Source organism: Bipolaris victoriae, assembly GCF_000527765.1.
Source record: "Bipolaris victoriae FI3 unplaced genomic scaffold scaffold_149, whole genome shotgun sequence".
Classification (NCBI taxonomy): Eukaryota; Fungi; Ascomycota; class Dothideomycetes; order Pleosporales; family Pleosporaceae; genus Bipolaris; species Bipolaris victoriae.
The window spans coordinates 1-23,381 of record NW_014575243.1 but is presented as its reverse complement, the minus strand read 5'-3'; the positions used below and the strand labels follow the sequence as shown (position 1 = coordinate 23,381).

The 23,381-nt window shown below is 48.1% G+C and overlaps 11 protein-coding genes across 11 annotated transcripts; 7 read left to right on the top strand and 4 right to left on the bottom strand.

The window, feature by feature from the left end:
* Positions 1–803: 803 nt before the first annotated feature.
* COCVIDRAFT_31219 (hypothetical protein) lies at positions 804–1,349 on the top strand (the record flags this gene model as incomplete). Its single annotated transcript, XM_014695712.1, has 1 exon — positions 804–1,349. One exon carries the CDS (start codon positions 804–806, stop codon positions 1,347–1,349), a length of 546 nt encoding a protein of 181 aa, XP_014551198.1.
* Positions 1,350–2,687: 1,338 nt separating this feature from the next.
* Positions 2,688–3,744, top strand: COCVIDRAFT_42464 (hypothetical protein; the record flags this gene model as incomplete). Its single annotated transcript, XM_014695711.1, has 5 exons — positions 2,688–2,729; positions 3,038–3,274; positions 3,336–3,437; positions 3,490–3,564; positions 3,628–3,744. The coding sequence occupies 5 exons, from the start codon at positions 2,688–2,690 to the stop codon at positions 3,742–3,744; spliced, it is 573 nt and encodes a 190-aa protein (XP_014551197.1).
* A 792-nt stretch (positions 3,745–4,536) lies between these two features.
* Positions 4,537–4,799, top strand: COCVIDRAFT_57299 (hypothetical protein; the record flags this gene model as incomplete). The annotated part of the gene is made up of 2 exons (XM_014695710.1): positions 4,537–4,654; positions 4,717–4,799. Coding segments are annotated over 2 exons (201 nt in total), but the record flags the coding sequence as incomplete, so codon positions are not given.
* Positions 4,800–4,958: 159 nt separating this feature from the next.
* On the top strand, positions 4,959–5,216 carry COCVIDRAFT_63695 (hypothetical protein; the record flags this gene model as incomplete). The annotated part of the gene is made up of 1 exon (XM_014695709.1): positions 4,959–5,216. A coding segment is annotated over one exon (258 nt), but the record flags the coding sequence as incomplete, so codon positions are not given.
* Positions 5,217–6,105: 889 nt separating this feature from the next.
* COCVIDRAFT_31217 (hypothetical protein) lies at positions 6,106–10,203 on the bottom strand (the record flags this gene model as incomplete). The annotated part of the gene is made up of 5 exons (XM_014695708.1): positions 6,106–7,622; positions 7,701–8,549; positions 8,604–9,462; positions 9,591–10,079; positions 10,183–10,203. 5 exons carry the CDS (start codon positions 10,201–10,203, stop codon positions 6,106–6,108), a joined length of 3,735 nt encoding a protein of 1,244 aa, XP_014551194.1.
* A 728-nt stretch (positions 10,204–10,931) lies between these two features.
* Positions 10,932–11,740, bottom strand: COCVIDRAFT_113555 (hypothetical protein; the record flags this gene model as incomplete). Its single annotated transcript, XM_014695707.1, has 2 exons — positions 10,932–11,516; positions 11,564–11,740. 2 exons carry the CDS (start codon positions 11,738–11,740, stop codon positions 10,932–10,934), a joined length of 762 nt encoding a protein of 253 aa, XP_014551193.1.
* A 135-nt stretch (positions 11,741–11,875) lies between these two features.
* Positions 11,876–13,099, top strand: COCVIDRAFT_113533 (hypothetical protein; the record flags this gene model as incomplete). Its single annotated transcript, XM_014695706.1, has 2 exons — positions 11,876–12,188; positions 12,243–13,099. The coding sequence occupies 2 exons, from the start codon at positions 11,876–11,878 to the stop codon at positions 13,097–13,099; spliced, it is 1,170 nt and encodes a 389-aa protein (XP_014551192.1).
* A 63-nt stretch (positions 13,100–13,162) lies between these two features.
* Positions 13,163–13,792, bottom strand: COCVIDRAFT_113560 (hypothetical protein; the record flags this gene model as incomplete). Its single annotated transcript, XM_014695705.1, has 1 exon — positions 13,163–13,792. The coding sequence occupies one exon, from the start codon at positions 13,790–13,792 to the stop codon at positions 13,163–13,165; it is 630 nt and encodes a 209-aa protein (XP_014551191.1).
* A 521-nt stretch (positions 13,793–14,313) lies between these two features.
* Positions 14,314–15,594, top strand: COCVIDRAFT_31213 (hypothetical protein; the record flags this gene model as incomplete). Its single annotated transcript, XM_014695704.1, has 2 exons — positions 14,314–14,333; positions 14,382–15,594. 2 exons carry the CDS (start codon positions 14,314–14,316, stop codon positions 15,592–15,594), a joined length of 1,233 nt encoding a protein of 410 aa, XP_014551190.1.
* Positions 15,595–16,038: 444 nt separating this feature from the next.
* COCVIDRAFT_31212 (hypothetical protein) lies at positions 16,039–18,011 on the top strand (the record flags this gene model as incomplete). Its single annotated transcript, XM_014695703.1, has 2 exons — positions 16,039–16,162; positions 16,222–18,011. 2 exons carry the CDS (start codon positions 16,039–16,041, stop codon positions 18,009–18,011), a joined length of 1,914 nt encoding a protein of 637 aa, XP_014551189.1.
* Positions 18,012–18,928: 917 nt separating this feature from the next.
* On the bottom strand, positions 18,929–19,548 carry COCVIDRAFT_20497 (hypothetical protein; the record flags this gene model as incomplete). Its single annotated transcript, XM_014695700.1, has 2 exons — positions 18,929–19,386; positions 19,488–19,548. The coding sequence occupies 2 exons, from the start codon at positions 19,546–19,548 to the stop codon at positions 18,929–18,931; spliced, it is 519 nt and encodes a 172-aa protein (XP_014551186.1).
* Between the last annotated feature and the right edge of the window lie 3,833 nt (positions 19,549–23,381).

Genomic DNA, 23,381 nt, shown 5'->3' with positions numbered 1-23,381 from the left:
TTGACCCTTTAAATCGCTTCATCGATTACGGTATGGTTCATCCCCGGCTTATCGTAGTACCCGAAGTACATGGAAATGATATCGACATTCCATTCTAGATCTAATCCCGCGTGCTCGATTGCCTAGCACGGAGCTGTCAGCAAAATTTGTAAAACGGTTACAGGTCCTTACTTTTGCAATGCTTTGCTGACTGTTTTGTAAGATGTGAGTATTCTCGGCCACACGAATTAGGTATAAATCCATTATTGGTGCCACATGCATAAGCAGTCGTGCGATGAACGTGCCATGGCCAAACGAATCGGTTTCAAAATTCGATTCACTAGTAGTGAAATCTTTCCAGCCCTTAATCCGCTTGGATCTTTCGGGATCCTGGAAAAACTCAAGATCCCTCTTGCAACCAGTATCAAGAATGGCGACTCGTATTGGTTTCTTGATCTTTGCTAATCGTCGACAACGATGGATATGGCCTGCAATCTTTTGTAAATCAGACAAGTATCCTCCAGTGTTGTTGTTGTTGTTGTTGTTGTTGTTGTTGTCGTCGCCAGAACAAAAAGAAGACAAGGTGTCACGGGCTGGGACGGCCGCCAAAAGGGACAGGTATCAAAACAGTATATAGTACAAGTTGTCTATCTCGGAACTGTGGGAGGTGAGGCTAAGTACAGAATCCCAGCCAAGGCGCTATACCCAAACAGGGTAAGTGAGCTCTGGCAATGGCAGCGCCATAACATGATGCGGGCGCTGAAGTCAGTATATCGGCGGATTGTTGCGATATTGTATCTCTTTCCGAGTCTGAAGATTTAGAGATGATACATGAGCTAGCACTGGCGGTGCAAAAGAAGGTGCTGGGTCACGAGCATCTCTATACGCTGGGTAGTATGCGCAGATTGGCGCAAGTGCTTGAAGGCCGAAAGAAATACGAAGAAGCAGAAAAGACGTACCGACAAGTGCCCGAAAAACAAGAGAAGATCCTTGGGCGCGAGCACGACGCCACGCTTTCAAGCGTCACCAATCTTGGATCAGTGCTTAAACAACAAGGCAAGTACGAAGAGGCAGAAGAGATGTACCGACGAGCAGTTGATGGCTGGGTGAAGGTGCTTGGGCTACTACACCCAGAAACTCTCAAGACCTTAAGTAAACTTGGATCAGTTCTGTTGAGCCAGGGCAGATACGGGGAGGCAGAAGTGATATACGAACGAGCGCTCAAAGGCTTCGAGAAGGAGTTTGCACCAGAGCATATATCAACACTTAACGCAGCTACGAACTTGGGCAGGGTCTACGAGAAGCTAGGCAAGGTTGAGCAAGCTGAGCATATGTATCAGCGTGCGCTAGATAGAGATAAGATCGCATAGGGGCTAGATTATATAAAGGCACATACTATAGTCAACACCAAAGACAGCCTCTACGGTGATCTATTCATGCTTAATGAACCCGAGAAGATACGCCAGTATATGGTGGCTACACACGGAAAAGCCATTCATACCAAAAGCCCTCCACCTTACTTGCTGGCGCTCAATAATGTTTGGGCTGTTGTCTCTATGCAAACAAGGAGCTGTCAAAAAGACGCTTCACACTAGTATTTCAAAACTCTCTTGAGCGATCATAAAATCCGTTCAACAGTATGCATAGAATATAGGTACAACAGAGTAGCAAGCTGCTCAAGCCAGATAAAACTGACCGACCGGGTCAGTACAGTTTCGGTGTGACCTGAACGTCACACAGCTGATGAGAGCTTACTCAGCTTATCACCGCTTTTCATTCTCATCCCTATTGATGCCTGCTTATATAAAGCACTATTTTTAGTGGCAGATATCAAGAGAAATGGAAATCTCTTATGCTAACAACTAGCAATTGAGAGACTCGCTGGATAATTCATCTGATGGATAAGATTTCATAAGTCGCAAGATTGAGAACATTTTAGCCTGATTGACGGTACAGTAGACAAAATTACAGTTCCCAAAAACATTCCTTCTAAATGCGGGGGGCAGGAGCAAACAGACTACCTACCATGAGGTGAATGGGTTAAGGGCGATGGGGTAGCCACTATGACGCTCGCTCAGTTCGTCATATCTAACAAGCATCATTAGCAAAGCTTTTGTACTATAAAACATTATATTCGTCATCTTTGCATAGCACTTTACGCATCTTTGTAATCCTCAGCTGCATAAACCTTATTTTTTCAAAGCCTTGGGGGACTATTCATCAGTTACATAATAGTAGAAAGCGTTGCCAAATCAACCATGTCGAGATGTACCGATGACTTATGCGCATTCCATTCCAGCTCTTTCCTCGTGCCTGGTGGATTCGGCTGACTGCATATGGATATCTTCACAGGTGCTTTGTCCTTACGCCTCGACTTTATCCCATTCAACTGCAGAAATAAAACCGTCCCACATACAATCGTTGATATAATCATGACATCGATAGCTCGTTTCTATTCTTTCATCTCTTTCTATTCCATGTGCAGAGATGAGACGTGCACAAAGCAGAGACGTTCCAAAACAGTACATGGGTTGTCGGAAACTGAACAAAAGAGAGTTTGGAATGAATTCAATAGCCCCTGAAATGTACATAAGTAAACACATGAAGAAAAAGGATTGTAGGGATACATAATGCTGGTGTAAGACAGAGGCTTACAAGCCTAATCTCCGAATAGCCGCATAGTTTACACTAGTAGCCTTACGCTCCACATGTACTCGTGTCAGCACAGTGACACTGACAGGATGACACTGGTTTGGGTTGATCGTTTATCAGTACAGTCAGATCCTTGCAGGGACTTTTGGCCGTGGAGTATCGAGCAGTCTCACTCCGCAAATCACAGCGTATCAGACAACCATTTTTGAAGATCTTCTTACAGTCTGACCATTCACACATCCCGGACACCAGACACCGCAATTTCGGCACCTTGAACCGAGTAGAATATCTCATATGGGCGGCTTTATCCTTTTGTGTTTGGCTCCCAAGAAAATATATCTAGGGCCAAACACGCCAAGTTTCTTTCGGTGTACATCTGGGCTCGCCACACCAGACCGGTCTTCAGGCTTTATCACTCGTTCTTTGCCATTTCGCAGATATCCCAAAGCCGATCAGCTCGAACTTACCTCTAATAACTAATTCCACAATCACCCTCTACACTCCAGCCATGAAGCTCGCAAGCGTAATAGTCTTCTCGTCCTCCCTTCTGGGCATGGCTTCAGCAGGCTACCTGATCAAGAGTGTGCCCGCAAAAGTGGTACCGAGGGTGAAACCAAGGAGCCCGATCAACGGAAAACCTGGGGTAAGCAGAGACCCATAACGGTACCCAGCGCTTCTCTAATACAAACGCTAACGATTCTCAGTGCGACAACAGTCAATGCCCTCCACCTCCCGACATGGGGTGTTTGACCTCGACCAGGCACTCTATCGAGTGTGGCAATGGCAACGACGAATGCTGGATTATTGTAAGAAATTTATTCTTGCATGGATGATGCATAGATGCTAAAGAAAAGCTAGCCACGCGACTGTGCCTCATTGTGCCGATGCGAGTTTTATAATCCTTACAATGACCTGTTGGATTCTTGCGCTCGTGTAAGTAGTGTTCTCATCGCCAACTTGTCCTCACACTGCATTGATGCTAATTTGTTCTCGCAGGGTGTCCCAGGAACAGATAGTTATGAGTGTGTCTGTCTTTTCGACTGCGATCCTTTGGGCCCTAAATCAGGCAATGGTCAATGTACGGCTGATCAGGATGCTTGCAAGAGGTCGTAGGCTGGATCATTGTTCCACCATCACGGCTAGCATATAGGTGTATATTTAATAATTGATACTAATAGCTAATGCACGAACCGTTCATAGCTAGCAGAACGCTCCCCGCTCTATGGGATCTACATGGTTAATGATTCATCTCCAATCCTCAAATCCTGGTTATGTAATTGTTTTACGGTGACAGGCTGTGGCATTCCTTTTACTAAAGGCCCTATAGACGGGGACTAAGCGTAGAACCAGACCTTTTGAAATACTGTACTTTCAAGTGCTAGCATTATCACTAGATGCGATTTCCTTTAATCATCGTAGGTGCATTATAATTAATAGTGGTGTGATAGTTCTGATCGAGTGGGGCCTTGCATTTTCGGATGTTCGGCCAAAACAAATGCATAGCCAATAGTAAACCTATTTCAGTTTTCTTAATAATGATTACTCTTCTTCCATATACGAGTTACTGACTCTAAGGTGTTTCTTTTGAAGAGAAAGTCATTCTCATAATGCAGCTAATTAATCTGGTATAGGTCGCCGTCGACTTCCAGCAATGCGGCTTTTGATGCGCTTAATTTTATTTATTGGATCTGCGCTATTGCATGTAAAGCAATCTAACGCCCCAATAGCCCCTCTATGGCGGTGTTAATGATGCACACACGGAAGAGCCACGTAAGACGTAAAAGAGGAAGTATAAAGTGTCGGTTGAAAAGCTTTTGTAACTATTTATCTTCTAACTAATCCTGCTCGATCACCCCAATCGTCTCTACTTATCTCAACCATCTTAATATAAGCTACTTAGAAAATATGAAGACTTCATATGCCCCCATTGTCTCTATTCTCTGTGTCGGAGCCTATTCCTACAACTCTCAGCAAGCCCTTGGCTCAGTCGATGTTCTTGGGACTTCATACGAATGCAAAAACGGTCCGCAATCTCCAAATGAAAATATAGTCAAGGACTCCCGGGAATGCTAACATCAAATGCAGGTGGCACACCTACCCTAGAGTGTACCGATTCCTCTACAGTTCCGATCTGTTCGTGCGCTTGTTCAAACGGCATCACTTTCAACCAGAATCTCTCCCTGAATTCTTCAACTACTCCACCTACGCCTTCCGACGATACCTGCCAGGCAGATAAAGCCATGTGTCTTAGTCGGGAGCAAGATCTCTTAAGAAGAGAGCAGGAGCTTTCCGAAGAATTGGCTAGATTGCAAACCAGCTCTTGGAAATACCTGGGTTGCTTTACAGACGCCATTCCCAGAGTGATAGACAGCAAGACGGAGTACAGTACCGTGATGACACGTGAGATATGTGCGGACTTTTGCACGGACTACGCACTCTACGGTGTCCAGTATTCTACTCACTGTTTCTGCGGAAACAGCTTTGAAACCCCGACTAAGAGTGTTGATGAATCGGAATGCAACGGGAAGTGTGGCGGGAGCAGCGACATGTGCGGAGGCTATGGTAGAAACAGCCTTTTCGTAAAAGTGCCCTAAAGAGGTTTCCAGATATATGGAAGACCAAAGGACAAGTGTGAGAGAGTAGCAATGGAGGGTGGGCTGCATGAACAGAATGGATGATCTTGAGTGGATATGCTAATTAGGAGGATAGTTAGTTGTACTCGCATCTTCTTCATTATCTGCGGGCCGCATGTTTGTTCGTGAACGCTTTTCCCAAAACGGTCACTGATGAATAGGTGATTCCGCCGTAGTGGCCCATATCTTCATCATTTCGCATGAATAAACATAACATTGTAATCACAGATGTGGTCTAAATCTCTCCTTTTGAGTACAGAACTTGGTATGAGACTTCCAAGCCCTATTTAATTATTAGGTAATCGTATTATAGTGATTCTGTTGCGCGATGACAAAGACTCCGAATCCAATTCTTTTTGATCGATCAAGAGGCATAACCATTTCCTAGATCCTAGCTTGTAGAGTGGGTTGGAGTTACATACCGGGGCTAAAGTCCAAAATCTACCCCACCTCTACCCCTACCCGAGGTCTATGCAAACACTATCATACACCTACCATACCTCGTGATGGGATGTGCCCATTCGCTAGCTTGGGAAATATGTAAGAAGCTAGTTCTGTCTGGACAGACATGTCTTTTGGGTTATTGTACACTTCAAAGGTCACACAAATACCAATCTTGTACCAGAAAAAAAGGTATGTATTATCTAGAATACTCGCCATCTAAGGTATACTAACCATCAACTGTTCAAAAACAGGACCGAAAAAAACAAAAACAAATAAATCATCATAATAATCATCATCTGCTCTCGATCTCTCGAATATTTCAAGACCATGATGGGTATTAGACAGTTCACTTCACATATCAACCCAACCGATATCAACGGAGAAGCGACACGTTTGCTCAAAGACAACGCAACGTACCACCGTTGTACTTCCAGAGCTGCTCCAGACACACAGAAGCAGCCACGTACTTCCAGCTCTGGAGACTGCGATAGTTCTCCCAACCCGTTACCTCCAACGCCACCATGAAACACGCAATAGATCGCGGCAACGCCTCGGTAGCATCTTCCTCACCATCCCAGTCCTTGTCGCCATGGATAATGGTTTTGATTATGCTGCTGACATCGCGGTTGAAGCGCTCCTGGACCTCGAGATTGGCCTCGCGGATGTAGCGGGAGGGCGCGCGCTCCTTCTTTCCAAGGATATTGCCGCTGAATACTTCCAGTTCAGTAAGAGGCTGGCCGCGCGTGGGACGCAGCGTATCCATAATCTCGAGCATGTTGTCCTCGTACGTCTCGCGCAGCTGCTCGGCAAAGTCCCAGTGGTGCTCCCACTGTAAGCCCTGTGTCTCGCGAATGATGTAGCGCTTGAGTTTGTGAATCAGCGACTCCTTGCCCCAGCGCTGCCGGAAGATCTCGTAGTCTCTCTTCATCTTGTCGAAGAACTTCTTTTCATCAATGGCGCGGTACAGAATTCCTAGGATTTTGTCACTACGGTAGTAACGAATCCTCCCTTTGTCGGCGTCAAGCACACTAACGCTGTCAGGATCATCAATGTCGTCTTCTTCAAGTTCTGCGAGTTCTGCTGCACCAAGCTCGTTGATGACCAAGTTGGATCCTGGCGCCATGAAATCAGGCCGGAAGTGATCGATGCCCTTGGGTATTTGCGACATATCCGCCGGTACACCCGTCTTACTAAAGTCAACAGCATCAGAAGCAAGCTTGGCGAGAATCAGGCAGTCCGGATTTCGCGTGCCGTCAGGTTTTACATCGGCTCGAATCTTGTGCTTGTTGGAAATCTGACCCAGGCGATCCATTTTCATGTACTCAATGAAGAAATCGACAATGTCGTTGGCTTCCACTGGGCGGCCCAAGTCCTTGGCAGGTATTTTGTCATATTCTGCTGGCTCCACAGTGTAGGCAGGAACGAGCCTCTGGTCGTATATGATGTGAAACAGGTCGCCATCAAGATCGCCTCCACTCAATTGTGATGGCAGATCGCGCGGACCCTGTTGTGAGAACACAACACAGTTATGAAGAGCACGGAGGGGTGAGTCGTCTGGGACATCTACTGCATTCACGAGTTGGACGTCACCAGGGTGCAGTGCTGGAGCTCTGGTGACAACAATTTGGTTACCAACAAGGATACTCCTCTTCAGCTTCCCGGTCCTGTCATGGTCCTGTGTTGCAATATAGACCTCGCCATACTTGAGGGTATTCGTCTCGTCCATGACGCCGTACAAGAGGTAGCCTTTCTCGATTGGGATTCGAGCGCGGTACTTTAGACTTCTTAGTGAAGACATAGCTGCCACCTCCACAATGTCGGTCAAGAATCGATCCGCATGAAAGGACAAGCCTATGTAGTGCATCATTTCAAACAACTGTGGTACCTTGGCAAAGACACAGGAGTGTGAGTATGCTGTAAAATGTCAACGCCAATTCTGATGATGTAAAGCCTAATAAAAAACGTTGTTAGACTGTAAAAGATAGTGCTTACCAAGGAAGCTAGCAGCATTTAGTGGATGCTCAGTTATAAGTTTCAATGTGTTGACAGCCTCATCCTGTACACCCAGAAAGTTCTCCGCTGGGACGCCCAGGTCTTCCAGTATCTTGATGAACTGATGATTAAGAAATACTTGAAGTGGCTTGTAAGCGGCTCCGCAAAGCTCCAGGTCTCTCCAAGTTTCTTTAGCAATGTACTTTGTCATGCTTTTGCGAACATGTAACTGTTGACCAGACAAGGATGCATCGAGTGACAGGACCCCTTTGGCGCCTCGATATCTAATCTGCAGGACGGTCGGCCTCTGCTGCCTTCGCTCTGGTGGGAGAGCGCGCCATACAGTACGGAGAAGCTCCAGTGATATTGTCCCGCAGCCATCACTAAACGTGCGACCGTTTCTCTCAACATCGTCCTTGACCTCGGTAACGTAGGCAGTTTCTGGAACTGGGACTGAGAATATCGTGTCAGAAAAGGCTTGACCGATTCTGGCTGCACACTTTGCGCTGCAATGGATATGCGAAAAGTCTCCAAGGTCTTGTATAACGTTTCGGGCGCGGACCAGGGACCCGTCCATCTCAAAAGGTGCCATGAACCAAGCTTGATGATTGCGCAGTGAAGCATGGGAAAAGCCGAGGAACTGAAAGGTCCGTCCTGCAACTGAAATACCGTTCTGAAGGACATTGCGGAAACGCTCATAGACTTGATTCTGGGACGCACGTGAGTCATGGAACACGGATAGTCCATCTTCATCGGCGAAGAAGACCCTCATAAAGTACTCGGTTCGTGTACTGTATTTTCGAAGGACACGGTTGGACACGTCCCAGTCTGGGCCTCGGAGTAATATACCTAAATATGGCATTAGTGCAATGAAAGTCTGTACATGCCCAAACGCTTACATACCTGTTGGTGTTACGGTGGCTTTGTAAGTCAAAGCAAGATGATGATGCTTCTTTTGCTTGCCATTCAAATCTCTGGAAGCTAGTTTCCAATGTTTGCAATCTTCAGCATTCTCTTGTATGAGTTCGACAAACTTCCTCACCTTGAACGTCTCTACGGAAACGTCCGGGGCTGGTGTAGGCACTTGTTGTCCCAGCCGCCTTACTGCAGTTGCAGTCGTCTCAGCACCGTGTTGCTTTGCGATTTGCTGAATATGTGGTATGAGATTGATCATCGCCGTTGGAGTAATGGTACCCTCCAACACGAGCGCTGCAAGCTGAAAGCGGACCGCAAAGTTGAAGGCGGGCGTGATGGAGGGATTATCGGTGGAAAGCTTGCTCTCAACGACAGCAAGTTCATCTTCAATCCTATGGCTGGCTTTGTTGGGAATCGTAGTTTGCCAACAATACTCTTCAGGTACTGAGTGGTCCTTGACGAAGTTCCAAGCATGCTGAGCACTCCGCGTATCATAAAAGGTGATCTGATATACCATACACAAAGCGGAGTTCTTGTTGTTGTTGGCATTGAGTGCGCAGAGTCTCTCTAGTCTATTTGTCTTTTGCTTTGGTGTCAAGTTGAGCGCTGCCAAACCTGCGAGCAAAATTTGTACTTGAGGTGCTTCTTTGCCAGCATAGAGATGCAGATCATCAGTAGACTCGATACTGTAGAACTTTGGAGGAGACTTTAGGGTAAACGTGATGGCCCCATTCCTTCCTTCATTTTCGAAGCCAAAGGATGGCACGACATGTTCGATGATTGCGTAGGGTATATCAATCCGACAATGCCAATTGTAAGATTCAAGGGTACTCTCCTGTAGATACACCTGTTTGATCGTATTAGCTGGCTACAGTTGAAACTTGAGAAAATGGCATGTAGAAGGCAACTAGTACCGAACTGGCATCTGCAGCTCATTTCTCCGGTCGTCTTGAACATATAAGTCGAGAAACTTACTACTAGAGAGGACTTCCCAAACGTGATATAGCCTTGCCTCTTGTCTTTGTACCTTTCCTGAAATGAAAGTGTCCCTAAGGTGGTGTAATCCCACACGCCTGTCATAAGAGCCGAGAATGAAAGTGTTGATCGACCAGCTTGCGAAGCCTGTGCTGTCGGCGCCTGGCTGCCCATTTTCGACCTCATGGCTGCATCCTTCTCCTGCAGCGATCTAACTTTGAGAGGATCAGGTTGCCCAGGCTTGTTGTTCTTGCAGAAAGTGAGTGCCTGACCCTGGAAGACCAGGGAGTGCAGAGGAACCTGTCTGCCGCGACTTCCGTAATACTGGAGGAACCTGTTGCCATTGCTTGTGCTTGGGACCGTGAGTATCGCAAACGGTCGTCCATTGTGGCTATTGTGTTTTCTGATATCGAACGCCAATATATCAAGCTTGTGCAGTTTGTCTTTCAGGAAACGCTGCAACTCGATGTGATTTGCATCTTTGGGCACCTAGCAGCGCGCGATTAGTTTGTGTTTCGGAACACATATGCTTATCTCCCTAGCCTGCTGCTGCAAGTCACTACAGCTGACTGCCTTAGGGGAGGGGACTTACGCTCGGAATGTAGATGTCCATGACGGACAAAATGGTACGGCTTCAGCCTTGGTCCGCGCAGCGCTAGAGCAAGACTCGTTTTCCATGCGCGTGTTGGAACTGCAAATAAATGAGAAAGGAGGTAAAATCGAGCTTCACGGATATGCCTTGTTGGAGGTGAGTGTGATTACAAAGTGGGGACTAGCGTTAAATGCGCGGTCTCACGTGCGGGGTTTGGCTGCCACTGTGTTGGTGAAGTGGGAATACCTTGCAACAGCAACTCCAAAATGGCCAGAATTGGCTTTCACTGCCAGGGCGAAACGCTATTGTTATTGGTTTTCTGAGACAGCCGCTGTGTTGCCTAGTTTCGGTCGTCAGCCACGGCGGTAGTATGCAGGAGGCAGAGTGAAGCATGTAAAGAGCTCCAGCCAACAACCAATCAATCACTACTAACCGCTTTAACGCATGGCCAAGGCAAGGGCGTGGCACGGTCAAGACCGATTTAGATATGCGGGTTGCTGAACGGGCAGAAAGTAAGTCAAAGCCCGTGCGGTCTGTCGATTTGGAGAGGCCAAGGCTTATTAAGTATTGGCGCGCATAGAGAGTGAAATAATACAGGCTATTGTTAAAATAAGTCAGGAAGGTTTTCACAGGAACTCGAAGCAATATCACAAGCAAAAGTTTCTGCTTTTGTTCAGTGGCAAGGATGACCCGGTTCTTGTTTTCACTGGATTTGACAGCTTACGTCTTGTCTTAGGCTATGGACGGTATTATTTCTTGTCCGCTTCCTTTCCCGGGGCTTCCCTTCTCTCCAGTATTTTATCCACCAGGCCAAAGTCAACTGCCTCTTGCGCATCCATGAAGTAGTCGCGCTCCATGTACTTCTCAATCTCTTCGAGCGTCCTCTTTTTGGTGATATGGTTCTGGTAGATTCTGTTCAACTTGTCTCGTATCCTCAAAATCTCCTTTGCATGGTCTGCGATGTCACTGGCCTTGCCACGGTAACCACCGCTCGGCTGGTGTATCATGACGCGAGCATGTGGCAGTATGTACCGTTGTCCTTCAGCGCCACCAGCAAGAAGTAGTGAACCCATGGATGCTGCGATGCCCATGCATATCGTTGTCACTGGACACCGAATATAGTTCATTGTATCGTAAATGGCAAGACCGGCGCTGACACTACCACCAGGACTGTTGATGTACATAGAGATGGGCTTCTCAGGGTTATCGGCTTCGAGGAAGAGAAGCTGTGCTACAGCATTCGCGGACATGTAGTCGTCTACTTCGCCATTTAGACAGATGATACGTTCTTGGAGAAGACGCGAGAAGATGTCAGAGGTTTTCCAGCCTCCACCCTAGGAAGTCAGACATGGTTTTGGAAACAAGGCGAATTAGAGCTCACAGTGGTCTCTGTCACGTAGGGTATGGGGAGTGATATCGCGCGTGGTGTTTGTTGCTCAGGCTGTTGCGTGTTCCATTGAGGCTGAAAGCCAAACTGGCTCGACATGGATCGAATCCCATTCCTGTAAAGACATCGCAGGGCAGATGGCCTTGTAATCCGTTGTAATACTGCAGCCATGATTTGTGTTGTGGAGATCGTTGGTGCTTTCCCCGCAAGAAAGCTATGGTGCATGCCAAGCCGGAGGTCCGATGCCATCATGTCGCACCTCAACCAAAGTCCTATCAACCTTACCTTGTTTCTTCTTCTTGCCCGATGCTAGGCAGATGGATCCTTCGCCCAGGGTCACGCTTGAGCCTAGCCAGACGGCACCCCAAGGCCCAATGCCGCGCAAGCTCCGCCCACATTCCCGGTCACGTTTTAAGAGGTGACGACCTCGGCCCCACGCGCAAAGATGATTACCAGACTGTCCGCGTCCGCAAGGACAAGCAGGCAAAGGATCTTCCATTGCCTCCATTACTAGACCCTCTGGTCTTGGAACAAAGGTCGCGCTTCGAGCAGAGAAAGGAAATACCAAACGTTGCCAACTTTACGACATTCCAGAAGAGATTGTGGGAGAATCCATTTGGTACAAGACACCATGACATTTCTCTCAAAGGACTGCTTACTGACTACTGTACAGCTCATGCCTTAGCATCGCCTGTGCGTCAATGTCGCTCAACGCAGATCTCGCTTCCTGTCGCTTTTCTGACGTCTCTCCACCCACGCCCTCACCCAACCACCCAAGATCCATGGCTTCTTCCCGTCTCACTAACAACCGACACTAAACATCTTGGCCCGCCATATCGATTCTTGGGAAGACACCTAGTTGCAGCACATCTAAGCAAGAGCAAAGCATGGCAGAAGGTACTAAACTCACGCATGAGCGAAAAGCTCGGTGCGCATAACCTGAAGAACATAGTCTGGAGAGAAGATATGGCCGACTTCATACTGGAAATGATGCGCAAGAGACTTGCTGATCGCTTAGCTTGGTACTTTGGATTTAGGGGTCGCTTGATCCCTGTTCCAAGTCCCCGGACTGAAGACATAGAGGACGTCGAGGATGTGTCCTGTGTGCTCATTTTTCGTTCGTTGCGCACGCGTGCGAATGATTTAAAAGTTCGTTCAGACGAGAACAAAACAGAGTTGGAGAAGTGGTCAAGCTATTTTGCCAAGAACTTTGCATCGAAACTTGATCCTCACGCCGCTCCAGGAGTCACGCACACATCGCCACACTGGTACTCGGGGCCTATAGTGCCTCGCATGCAACCTCGCCTACAGTTTCCTGAGCTCGAGTTTCATGTCACCACATGGAGAGGGAAAAAGGTGGCAGTCTACAGCTTATCAGATTTGCTGGGAGAAGAACAGGCACAGATGTTGGTGGAAGGTAGCAAGTACGCAAACGAAAAATGTGTCGTTCTGAAGAGGGGAAGACACAGCATACCAATCCAGATACTCCTCATGCAGGCCCAAGCGTATATTGCTTGGCCAGGACCATGAGTACGATTCAATTACAAGTTTTAGAACAAAGTTCGCCGCCACCTTACTCTTCACTAAGGTATATTACTTGCCAGACACCTCGCCCATTCTCTTTTCCCAATCAGGTTTTGTCAAGCCAAAAAGATGCATATCCAGTACCTTGCCATTCTTCTGGCAATGACCCTTCATCACGCCTTCAGGCGCGTAGCCAGACTTTTCAAGGCACCGCATGCTTCTGAAATTGCCCGAAAAGACACCACCCCATATCCTCGTCAAGCGCTGTCCATTCCTGTCCCAGTTTTCAAACACCCATCTTGTGAATCCCTGTAACACCTCTGTCATGTAGCCCTTTCCCCAGTGCGCTGGGGCAATCCAGTAACCGACTTCGCCAGTGTGAGCATTGACATCACTGCCAGCCTTGATGCCGAGTCCTCCGATTACAACGTCTGGTTCCGAACGCTCGCATACAACAAAGGCCTCTTGGTATGGGAGTACAGTGTTCATGTTGATCCATGTCTCGGCGCTGGATATTGTGTAGGGGCTTGGAAAGGCAAGAGACATGTACTGTGAGACGCGTAGGTCGTTGGCGTGTAAAGACATGGACGGGGCGTCTGGCAGGTACATTGGACGGATTATCAGACGTTCTGTTGTTGCTATTGGGGTAGGATATGCTGTGCCCTCAGATGCGGTTGAGTTTTCCAATGAAGTTTGCATCGTGGCGGGATGCGCTGTGGTTGGTTGATCGGCCATGTTGACCAAAGTTTTATCGCTGAACAAATGTGAAACGTAGGAGCCTGGCTACAATAGATGAATATATATGGTGAGAGATTTACGAGAATGTTATTTGAGTCAGTATTTTGACTCAACACTTTATATAGATGGTTCCTTTTGAGTATGACGAAGCAGCTCAAGGCTGATGCACCTTCCCATACAGGACATCATATGACTCGAAGTGTCAGGCAACCAAAAAAAGCCACGGCCATTCACAGCCTTAATATGGCGTGCAGAAGTTGATGTCTCAAAAATATCCAGCCTAGCTCTATATTCCTTCAACATAAGATAACAGGGTGCCTTTCAACGAATGACGAACTAGTTCGACACGTGAAGGAGGGGGAGGGGGAGGGGGAGTGACGTCGGGTGGGCATGGTACTTGCGCGTCGCGCTAAAACGCGTCTACCATCGCGTTGGCGGTTCACCACGCACACGAAATCCCATTGCTGCTATACAGCGCAGAAATGCCGTCTTTCGCAGCAAAGTATGTATTTGGATTTGCGTATAGAACCTGAAGCTAATGAATGCTCAGGAAAGTAGTTCGGACATATTCGCGCCAAAACAAACGCTCACTCTACGACGAACCGCCCACGAAGCGACGACGCGTCGAAACTGCAGTCGAGAGTATCGAGACCGAGGTACTGATCCCTCCCGTTGTTCTCGCAATAGAAAACTCCTCGCCCTCACACACGAAATCTTCGTCTCCGCCATCAAGTCCAAAAGAGTCACCCGCCATCTTCTCAGACGCATTAGCTCGGTCTAGTCCACCATCGTCACCAACACCGCGCAGCTCTCCCCCTCCGCTCCAGAAACGTCGACCTGTATTTTCTATATTCAAGAAGCAAACCAAAGCTACCGCAACTAGCAAAGAGCCGCTTATAGAACGAGCCCAAAATGCACAAAGCCCGCCGAAACCACCACCAAAAAAGAAGCCCATGGTGCAGATGCAACTAGACTTGGCCTCGGAGACACGAAAAACATGTAAGACGTGTGGAATGCAATACATACCCTCCAATTTAGAGGATGCCGCATTACACAAGAAATTTCATGCAATCAACCTTGGGGGTATGGACTTCACAAAGGCGCTCGTTCAGCGGTTACGAAAAAATGAAATATGGAGTGGGAGTGATGGGAGCTTTATCGCGGTGGTCGGGCGCAAAGATGCGCTTTTGCTGCGGAGCCGGGCGAGCGATGTGTTGAAGATAGTGAACACTGAACTTGCAGCTGTTCCCATATCCGACGAAGAGCTCTGGAGCCAGAAGTGTCAGCCAACCACGACCGATATTCTGATTGGAGAAACAGTATCCACCGACGCCGAAAAGCCAGCGACAGACAAGCTCAAACCCGCCCTTGTCGATCGATTCAAAGTCTATCTTTACATCCGGGGTAGCAAGTGTGTGGGGGCTTGCTTAGCAGAGCGGATCTGGGAAGCCTTCCAAGCTCTTGATCCAGATGCTGCGTCTGAGCAGTCCTGCAAGCTCCCTGACACGACTCAAAGTTCGTCCATTTCTATCAGCAATGAATCCGATCCGGCCATCCTAGGCATATCGCGCATATGGACGTCAAATCAGCATCGGAAAAAGGGCATTGCGACAAGGCTGCTTGACTGCGCAAGAGCAAATTTCTTGTATGGGATGAGGATTGAAAAGGCCAAGGTTGCGTTCAGTCAGCCGACAGAGAGTGGAGGAAACCTTGCGCGCAAATGGTATGGCAGCCAGGCAGGATGGCATGTGTATATTGATTAGGCAGTATGTCATACGTAGCAAGGGTAGGGTGTACCAGACATTCTATGTACATACACGGTGTATGACGTTGTATAGCCGGCGCTACAGTCGTGGCTGCTAGTACATATATGGCATTGACAGCACACGATGAAGCTGATACCACACGTTGGCAAACAACTGTTCGCTGGTGCAAACTTTGCACATGGACATACATGTGCAGGGCCCACCCGCGATATCCGAGCCGCTTGTTTGCTGGCTGGTAGGCGCAAATGGCGTACATGACAGGGTGAGATGCGATGGTGGGGGTTGTTCGCTGTCCCGCCAGATCGACGCGTGCATGTCGGCGATGATCGACTTGCTGGCCCGACCACCAGCAGGGGCATCTCTTCCAGGCTGTCTTACACTTACCGCCTCCTGCGAGTCTTTTCCATGTACATAGCATAATGAATTGATTTTAGCCCCAGCATGTCGTCCGGGAACCCTTTTCGCGCCTCGCAAGCGTTTCCTCGGCCCGCGCCCGTACCGCAGACTTCCTTTATCAACACGGATAGCAGCGTGCTCGAGGCTCGCCGGGGAGACAGCGACCATGGTATTCCCTTGCCTTGCCGTTCTGCTTCTGCTGGCATTGAAGGAGTAATTGTCTTACAGTGCTCGAAGATGCCGCCGCGCCTACAAAGACGAAGAAGTCTGTACGCATAGTCTCTCCCACTACCACCATTCCGCCGCCGCCCAACTTCGACGACGACAACAATGTCACGCTCAACGAACTCATGGCCCGGCGAGCAAGCCATGGAGGTCGCCCTGCGAGCCCGCCGCCTCCGGTGAACCCCGCCGGTTTTGCCAACCACTCCATTACCGCAGGCGAAGCCAATGCGCAGGTGATTGGGAAAGATGCCCTGGTGACAGCAGGCGCATTGCCCAGCACCAGACCATACTTGAGCGGATCACAAGGAGCTTCTGCGCCAGGCAATGCACCCGCGAACCCGTTCTCAAAAAAGCTGGCATCGCTGGAACCGCAGCAGGGCGAGGGCAGCACGGAAGAACGGACAAATGCGCAAAGGCCAACGCCAGGCAACAACAGAGCTTCGCTAGATGTGGAGAGCTTCAAGAATCTGCTCATGACTGGAATGCCTACTCCGCGCGCTTCCGGCCAGTCTGCGCGACCTGGAAGCGCTTCGTATTCGACTAGTAGTGGACAATTTGAAAGCAGCAGCACAGATAGCTCTTCAGTATCGCGGCAGTCGATATCAGAGCACCCACAAGAGATACATGCTGCGTCGTCGCGAACTTCAGACGACGTAGCAGACGAAGATGAGGACGAGGGCGTGGGGATGATGCCTGAAGTGAAAAAGGGCAAGAAGCAACCCCCGCCTGCGCCCAAGCATCGTCATGGCAAACTCGTCGCACCGAGACAGCCACAGACAGTTCCATTTGACCAATTCGAAGCAACTGAGCCTGTGGCGCCAGCAAGTGTTAGCCGGACAAACAGCTCAGATGCGAGTAAGCCGTTTCCGTCGTCTCCGATGGCCCAGCAGCAGTCACCGTCGCAACCACGGCCGACACCACCAAAACCAAGCGACGCTCCCAAATCTGCGGAAGATCCGGCGAAGCCAAAAAAGACCCCTCCACCTGTACCAATAGCTCGGAGACACAGTCAGTTGAAAACGACGACAACTACGGGAAACCGGTCGCGTAGCAGCTCAAATCTCACAATATCCTCGCAACACTCTATCGAAGCTCCGCAAACCCCAACATCAACCTACCATGACCCAATGTCGAGCGCAAAGTCACCACCTCCTCCCCCACCCTCTCGATACGGCGCGCGACTTGCGAACCTAGGAGCTTCAAGCACAAACTCCTCCAGCACAGAGCTAGCACAATCCTCCAGTTCAGTCCGAATACCGCGCTCCATCCCCGATCCCCCCTCTCCCCGCCGAAACGCTGCAGACTCGGAAGCCCCATCGCCAGCTCCCAGCATGCACCGCACCTCCTCCGTCTCCTCAACCCGCAACGCCCAGCGCAACGTCTCAGGCGGAAGCACAGGCAGCATCATGCCTCCGCCCCCTCCCCCGCGACGCCGCCAATCCAACCGCTCGAGCCTCGACCAACAACGCCCATACCCGTACTCCTCCACCTCCCCCTCCGAGAGCCGCCGCACAAGCACCGAGATCCGCCACGCGAGCACTGAACACCGGCGCACTAGCGTGGCAAGTGAGAGCTCGCTGCGCCGCGCGTATGCGCCCGTGGATGAGAAAGGAGAAAACGAGCATGCGTTGTATTCGCCTGTTGATGAGAAGGAGAGGGTGTTGGGTGTTGATGAGAGCGTCAGTGTGGGTGCGGAGAAAGGACAGGAAGTGAGGAGTAATTCGAGTAATATACTCGATGATATGGAGAAGTTCCAGCGTGAGATTGATGAGTTGAGGACGAGGTATAAGTAGTTGAGAGGATATATATATATCCGAGTTGGTGTACTGGTAAAGAGAGAGAAGTTGAAGGAGGAGGGGGGGGGGAGAGGTTGCCGTTCAACACTCGCTCGTGCGCTCTCCCTTGTTTTTTTTTTAATTTTACCTGGCTCTCTTTCTCTCTCTCTCTTTTTCTGAGGGAATGCGAGATATGCAGGGTCGTGGAGCAAATGGGGATCAAGGAGTAAGAGTATATATTACGCTATTGTGAGGTTTGAGGGGGATGAGACGAGAAATGTATAATTATATCATACCATTGCTCTGGCTGTTTGTTTGTTTTTTGGGTTCTTTTGTGGGAGAGATATGGGGCGTAAAGCATCTTGTAACCTGTCTGTTCATTCTGTCGCATTGTCTTGATCCTGTTTGTCTAGTCATAGCTTGTTCGCCCAATGGCATGATAGAAGAGAATACCAAGGACGATTTTAGACTGATCTGCATACTTGTATGTTTTTTTTAAAAAGAGAAGGAAGAAGCTGCTTAAGATTATCATGTATAGTGAAGTCAGTGGAGCAAGGGTCCATTGCAAACGACGAGAAAAGAGAGAATGACGTAGTCAAGTTTTTGTATTAGTTTCGTCGGAAGCTACATAGATTCCATAGTAGAATCTGCTACTAGACGAATAATTAATTTACCCCATCTCCGCCTTAAAAAAAACTACCCATTACATTAAGTGTGAAGTCGTGAATGTGGGAGCATTGGTAGTCGTAGAAAGTGCGCGGTTCACGACGGATAGCTAGCCCGCCAAAGAAAACCCCTCCGCATCATTATCATAGCCAGCCCCACTCCGACCTCGAATGTTAAAATGAAGGCATAAAAGTCGTTTGTTTATTTATTTATCTTTTCTCTTCTCAATCCGAAATCGAACTTTGGTTTCATATATGCACAAAGTCTTATCAGACGAAGGCAACTAGGGCTGCAGCGCCAATAGCCAAGAGCGAGGCCAGGCCAGTCAAGGGCGCAGCAATAGCAGCTGCATTCGTAGTAACCTCTGGGAGAGCAGGACTTGAAGCTGGTGGGGCTTCGATGGTTGATGAGGCGGACGGCACAACGGTGGACGGTGCGACGACGACAGGAACAGTAGTAGCACCAGAGGCGGCGGGGGAACTCTCGAGTGGCGCTGATGGAGCAATACTTGGAGCCGGGCCAGAGGGTGCAGCAGTCTCTGAAGTAGGAATAGGCTCATGGGGCGTTACAGCGCTAGTGGTACTGACAACGCTGCTCGGGCTAGGCGCTACGACCGATTCAGCAGGAGGAGGAGGTGCATACGAGCTTGAAGGCGTTGGTGGCGGTCCAGGCCGGGTAATAGAGTGCGTGACGGTGATGGTGACGGTAGTGGGCGCTGGACAGGTAGCTTTTTGCGGAATTATGTTAGCTTGTGGTGTGGTGATTGATAGTAGTATTTAGGTGGCTGGGGAGTTTTTTCTTTTCTTGTTAACAAAGAAAGGTACTTACTCTCGTGACTGACGACACCCAACGCAAGCGCAGCAACCGCGAATATCTTGGGGCCAAACATGGTGATGGCAATAGAGCTAATCCAGGTAGTGGAAATTCGAAATTAGTAGCTCTAAAGTTGAAGTTGAAGATATGCTCGCGTTGAATTGATGCAGCAGCAGCGATAATTTCGGTGGTTGTCGTGAAGAAAGCAAAGCAATCGAGGTGAGCGGGGACAGAAGTATTGTTTATGGCGAGGCGGTTGGCCGTTTGCAGGCACGGCAATACGCTTGGCATTGGCGGCAGACAGCAGGCGCAGGCAGTAACCCGATTGCGTGAGTACAAACCAAGGAAAGTGAGCGTGAGGGCGTGATGGTCGAGTGGGGTGGTGCGCCGTGTTGGTGTCATGTGGTACATTATTTCTAGGCACCCTAACCTCTTATATTGCTGTACGTCCATGGAACAATATTGGAATAAAGTATTGAAATCCATATCGCCCAATCCGGATAACCGTTGTGGCGAGAACACCGTTTTTTTTCTTGCATAACTCGACAATGTGTTGTCTGGATCTCATTTCTCAATTGGGTATTTTTTCTGTTCTTTGAAAGCGACATATTCAACATTGCGCATTAATTTCAGCATGTGCAACATCGAGCATTACACTGGTCACATTATGTGCAACTGTCTACGACGGTCTCGCAACCCAACCAGAAAGAGAGAAAAGAAATAAAAGCAACATGTACAATATGGCAGTTTTAGTCCCTTACACAAACTCCGGTGCAACGCTTTGGTGCTTGATGCCAGACTGCACATAGGTCGATACCACCGTTATCCTAACCTTCTTGTGACTTTTAATTTCAAAAGATCTGACGAGCTGTCCAAAGAGGAAGCTTTCGAACCAGGAGTATAGATCCCTGGATCATGTCGTCTCAATGACCGTACTACTCTCTCATCTTGACAGCGAGGCAGCGATACATAGAAATCGCAGTGAAAAGTAGTTTCGTACTGATGAAGTATTTTCATTCTTATCAAATTGTGTAGAAACGGGATATCATGTCGGGACAGTTGAAGAGAATATCATCTATCCTGTTTGATAATCCACCGATTTGCGAACACTCAAGTGCCGTGCTGTAAATAGTTAAAACTTTTTCATCATCCTTTCATGATACAAATATGCATAGTCTCTCTTTTTCATTCAGAGTCAACGGTATATCTCCCACTTGATTCGGACCTAATTTATTCCGAATTATCGTAATGGGCGTAGTGCAGACCCTTTCCTCGACTATACCTACTCTGTACCCAAATTTCCGGAAAATTCTGGAAACAAAACACTTGGGGAATTATGTAGAACAAGATAGCCCATAGCTTCTCGGAATCTGCGCAATACTGCAGCTGTGTAGGTATGATATCTTGGACTGATCATCTCAACGACAGTGACTCTATAATATTAGCTCTGCGTTTGATTATGCTCACATGCTAATGAAATTTCCTCCAGATTTGAAGCTAGTAGGTATCCTGAGCTGGAAGTACGCTGCCTACTAACCCTTTCGTTTGTGTAGAAAGGGAAGGTATGGGTTGTTAGCAGGTTATTCCACGCAGGAAAAGTTGGGTGGTAGATGGAAATACAGTGAATATTCTGTATGCTGATATGGAAGAAACCCCCAGTGAGAGGGAGAGACATAGTTGGGAACTTTATGGCAGTTTCATTTGCTAAGTACAAAAAAAGGCTTAAAGAGCAGATACAAAAGGCAAGGGTGTTTAGTGTGATGATTAGTATGGGAGAACAAACTACCAAGCTCACCACTTTCATCATAAGAATATTCGATACTGGAACGAAAAGCTCAACTAGGATTGCAGGCCTGAAAATCCAGATCATTCCCTGGACTTGGGTTTGTGATTGGATTAAGTAAACGAATGACTTGAAAGAGCGCCTCTTCTACCCAAAGCCCCTTTGAGATATCTAGCCACATCTTATTACTCGTATTTAATCCCGGAGCCATATCTGCAGAGAATATACGAGGGAGCACGCAGTATCGAAGGCTAATCCACTAGTAAAGTAAATGCTTACACCAACAGGGCGCCATATAACTGCCAAGACAACTAAGCATAGCACCATAACTTCTTACTTAGAAGATGCTGTCGAAGAAAAAAGTCAACCTCAGGAGACTTTGTCTTATTTCAAAAACCTAAAAAAGATCGAAATCCACACTCCAGTCCAGATTACACAGGCGAGGGAATAGGTTAATAACTTCATCTTGGAAGGGTCATTTCACTCTGACCCTAAAATTGGGGCAGATGAGATGGTTAGTAGGTTGTGTATGAGATGCCCTTGGTAGAGTTTGGAGGGGAGGAATGCTGAAGTGTGGTCTCGACGGGTGATTAATCTCTGTTTTGATTAATTGAAGATAGCTTTTTTTGGTAATCTGGGCTCTAGAACAAGAATGACCAAAAATGATATAGAAAGGTGTAGATTGCGTGAATTGATTGCGATTAGTCGTGTGTGACTTGGGCTGTGGGTTGAACTTTTAAATTTTGGGGGGAGATGAAGGTGATGGTTCGTGTGTATTCGAGGTGGGTCTGGTTAGATTTTTCATCAGGATTAGACGAGAAAGCTTTGAGATGCGTGGTTAATTAATGTTGAAGATAAGGCGTGGCGTGTTTTCGTTCGTGCTGGCTGAGTTACTTGGTGTCTGCAATGGGCTTCGCCGTGAGATCGTGGAACGCACCCAGCGTCAAGGAGATTAAGAGCCCAAATGATAGTTCTCCTGGAATGTTCTATCAGATGAGAGAAACTTAGTTGGAATGTGGCCCCCTTCCTTCCATACCACCACAACACACGATCATCAGAATCAAGAATTACCATAAGAGAGCCTTAGCACTGCATCACTAATACATAGATGTTAATACACTACCCAAGATACCTACCAACATCACCACTCTCTCCACGTAGTCATAAATCATAAAACCCACAAGGCCAACCTCGAGTCAGATTTTACCACATGGATTGTTTTGCCCACCCCTCAGCCAGCTAGTCTTTCTCTCTCTCTGGGTGTAGTGTGGATATCATAATATAGCTTTTATAGCGCATCCATGGTATTCATGGGCTTTTTTGTGTGTGTACATATAGGGTGTGTAGTAGGATTACTGGGAACTCAGAAGGGGAGGTTTTCCGTGGTATCGAAGAAGTGAGGTTTTGGGGGGGGGGATACTTCGTATCGAGCTTTGGTCTATTTGTAAAGTCTACGATTAATTTTGTGCAAGATGTCAGAGAGATGGATATAGCTGCAAATGTTGTTTTCTCCTAGTTGACAATATGTGGAGTACGCTGGACGAGAGATAGGTTCTACACAGGGGACGAATGCAAAGGCTACGGAGTGAATGAATAAAGGCAAGGTGTGTCCCATCAGGGGTCAGAAGAATGGCATAGAGTTTCGTCCATGTGAGCACCGATACACCATGCCACCGCCACCAATATAGAACCGTGAACCCCAGATTCTCCCACTTTGGCTATGATATCCAGGGGCTTTCAAAAGGTCACCACCCCTGAGTACAGTACACGCAAGCGCACGAAATTAGGACGATGCAACTCGAGAAAGGTAGTTGCCACCCAAGCCACCCCCTGACCCCATTCATTGATGGCAAAAAAGAAGGGCTGTCTAGGGTATGGTGCAGATACTGGGGCCTAACTGACATGGTGCGGGAAGAGAGGGTGAGAGAGAGGACCAGGGACAGTCGGAAGGCGTTCCGGGTTGTTGTCCAATAGAACTACAGGGAGATCAATGGGTAGCATACAGCCCTCGCTTTGCTAAAGTATGTAACCTAGGAGTGTCAATCGGATCCCCAGAGGTTCCATTGATCCTCTGTCTGCAAATCTAGAACTCTACTTGTTAGTAATTGACGTGTCCCCCCCCCCCC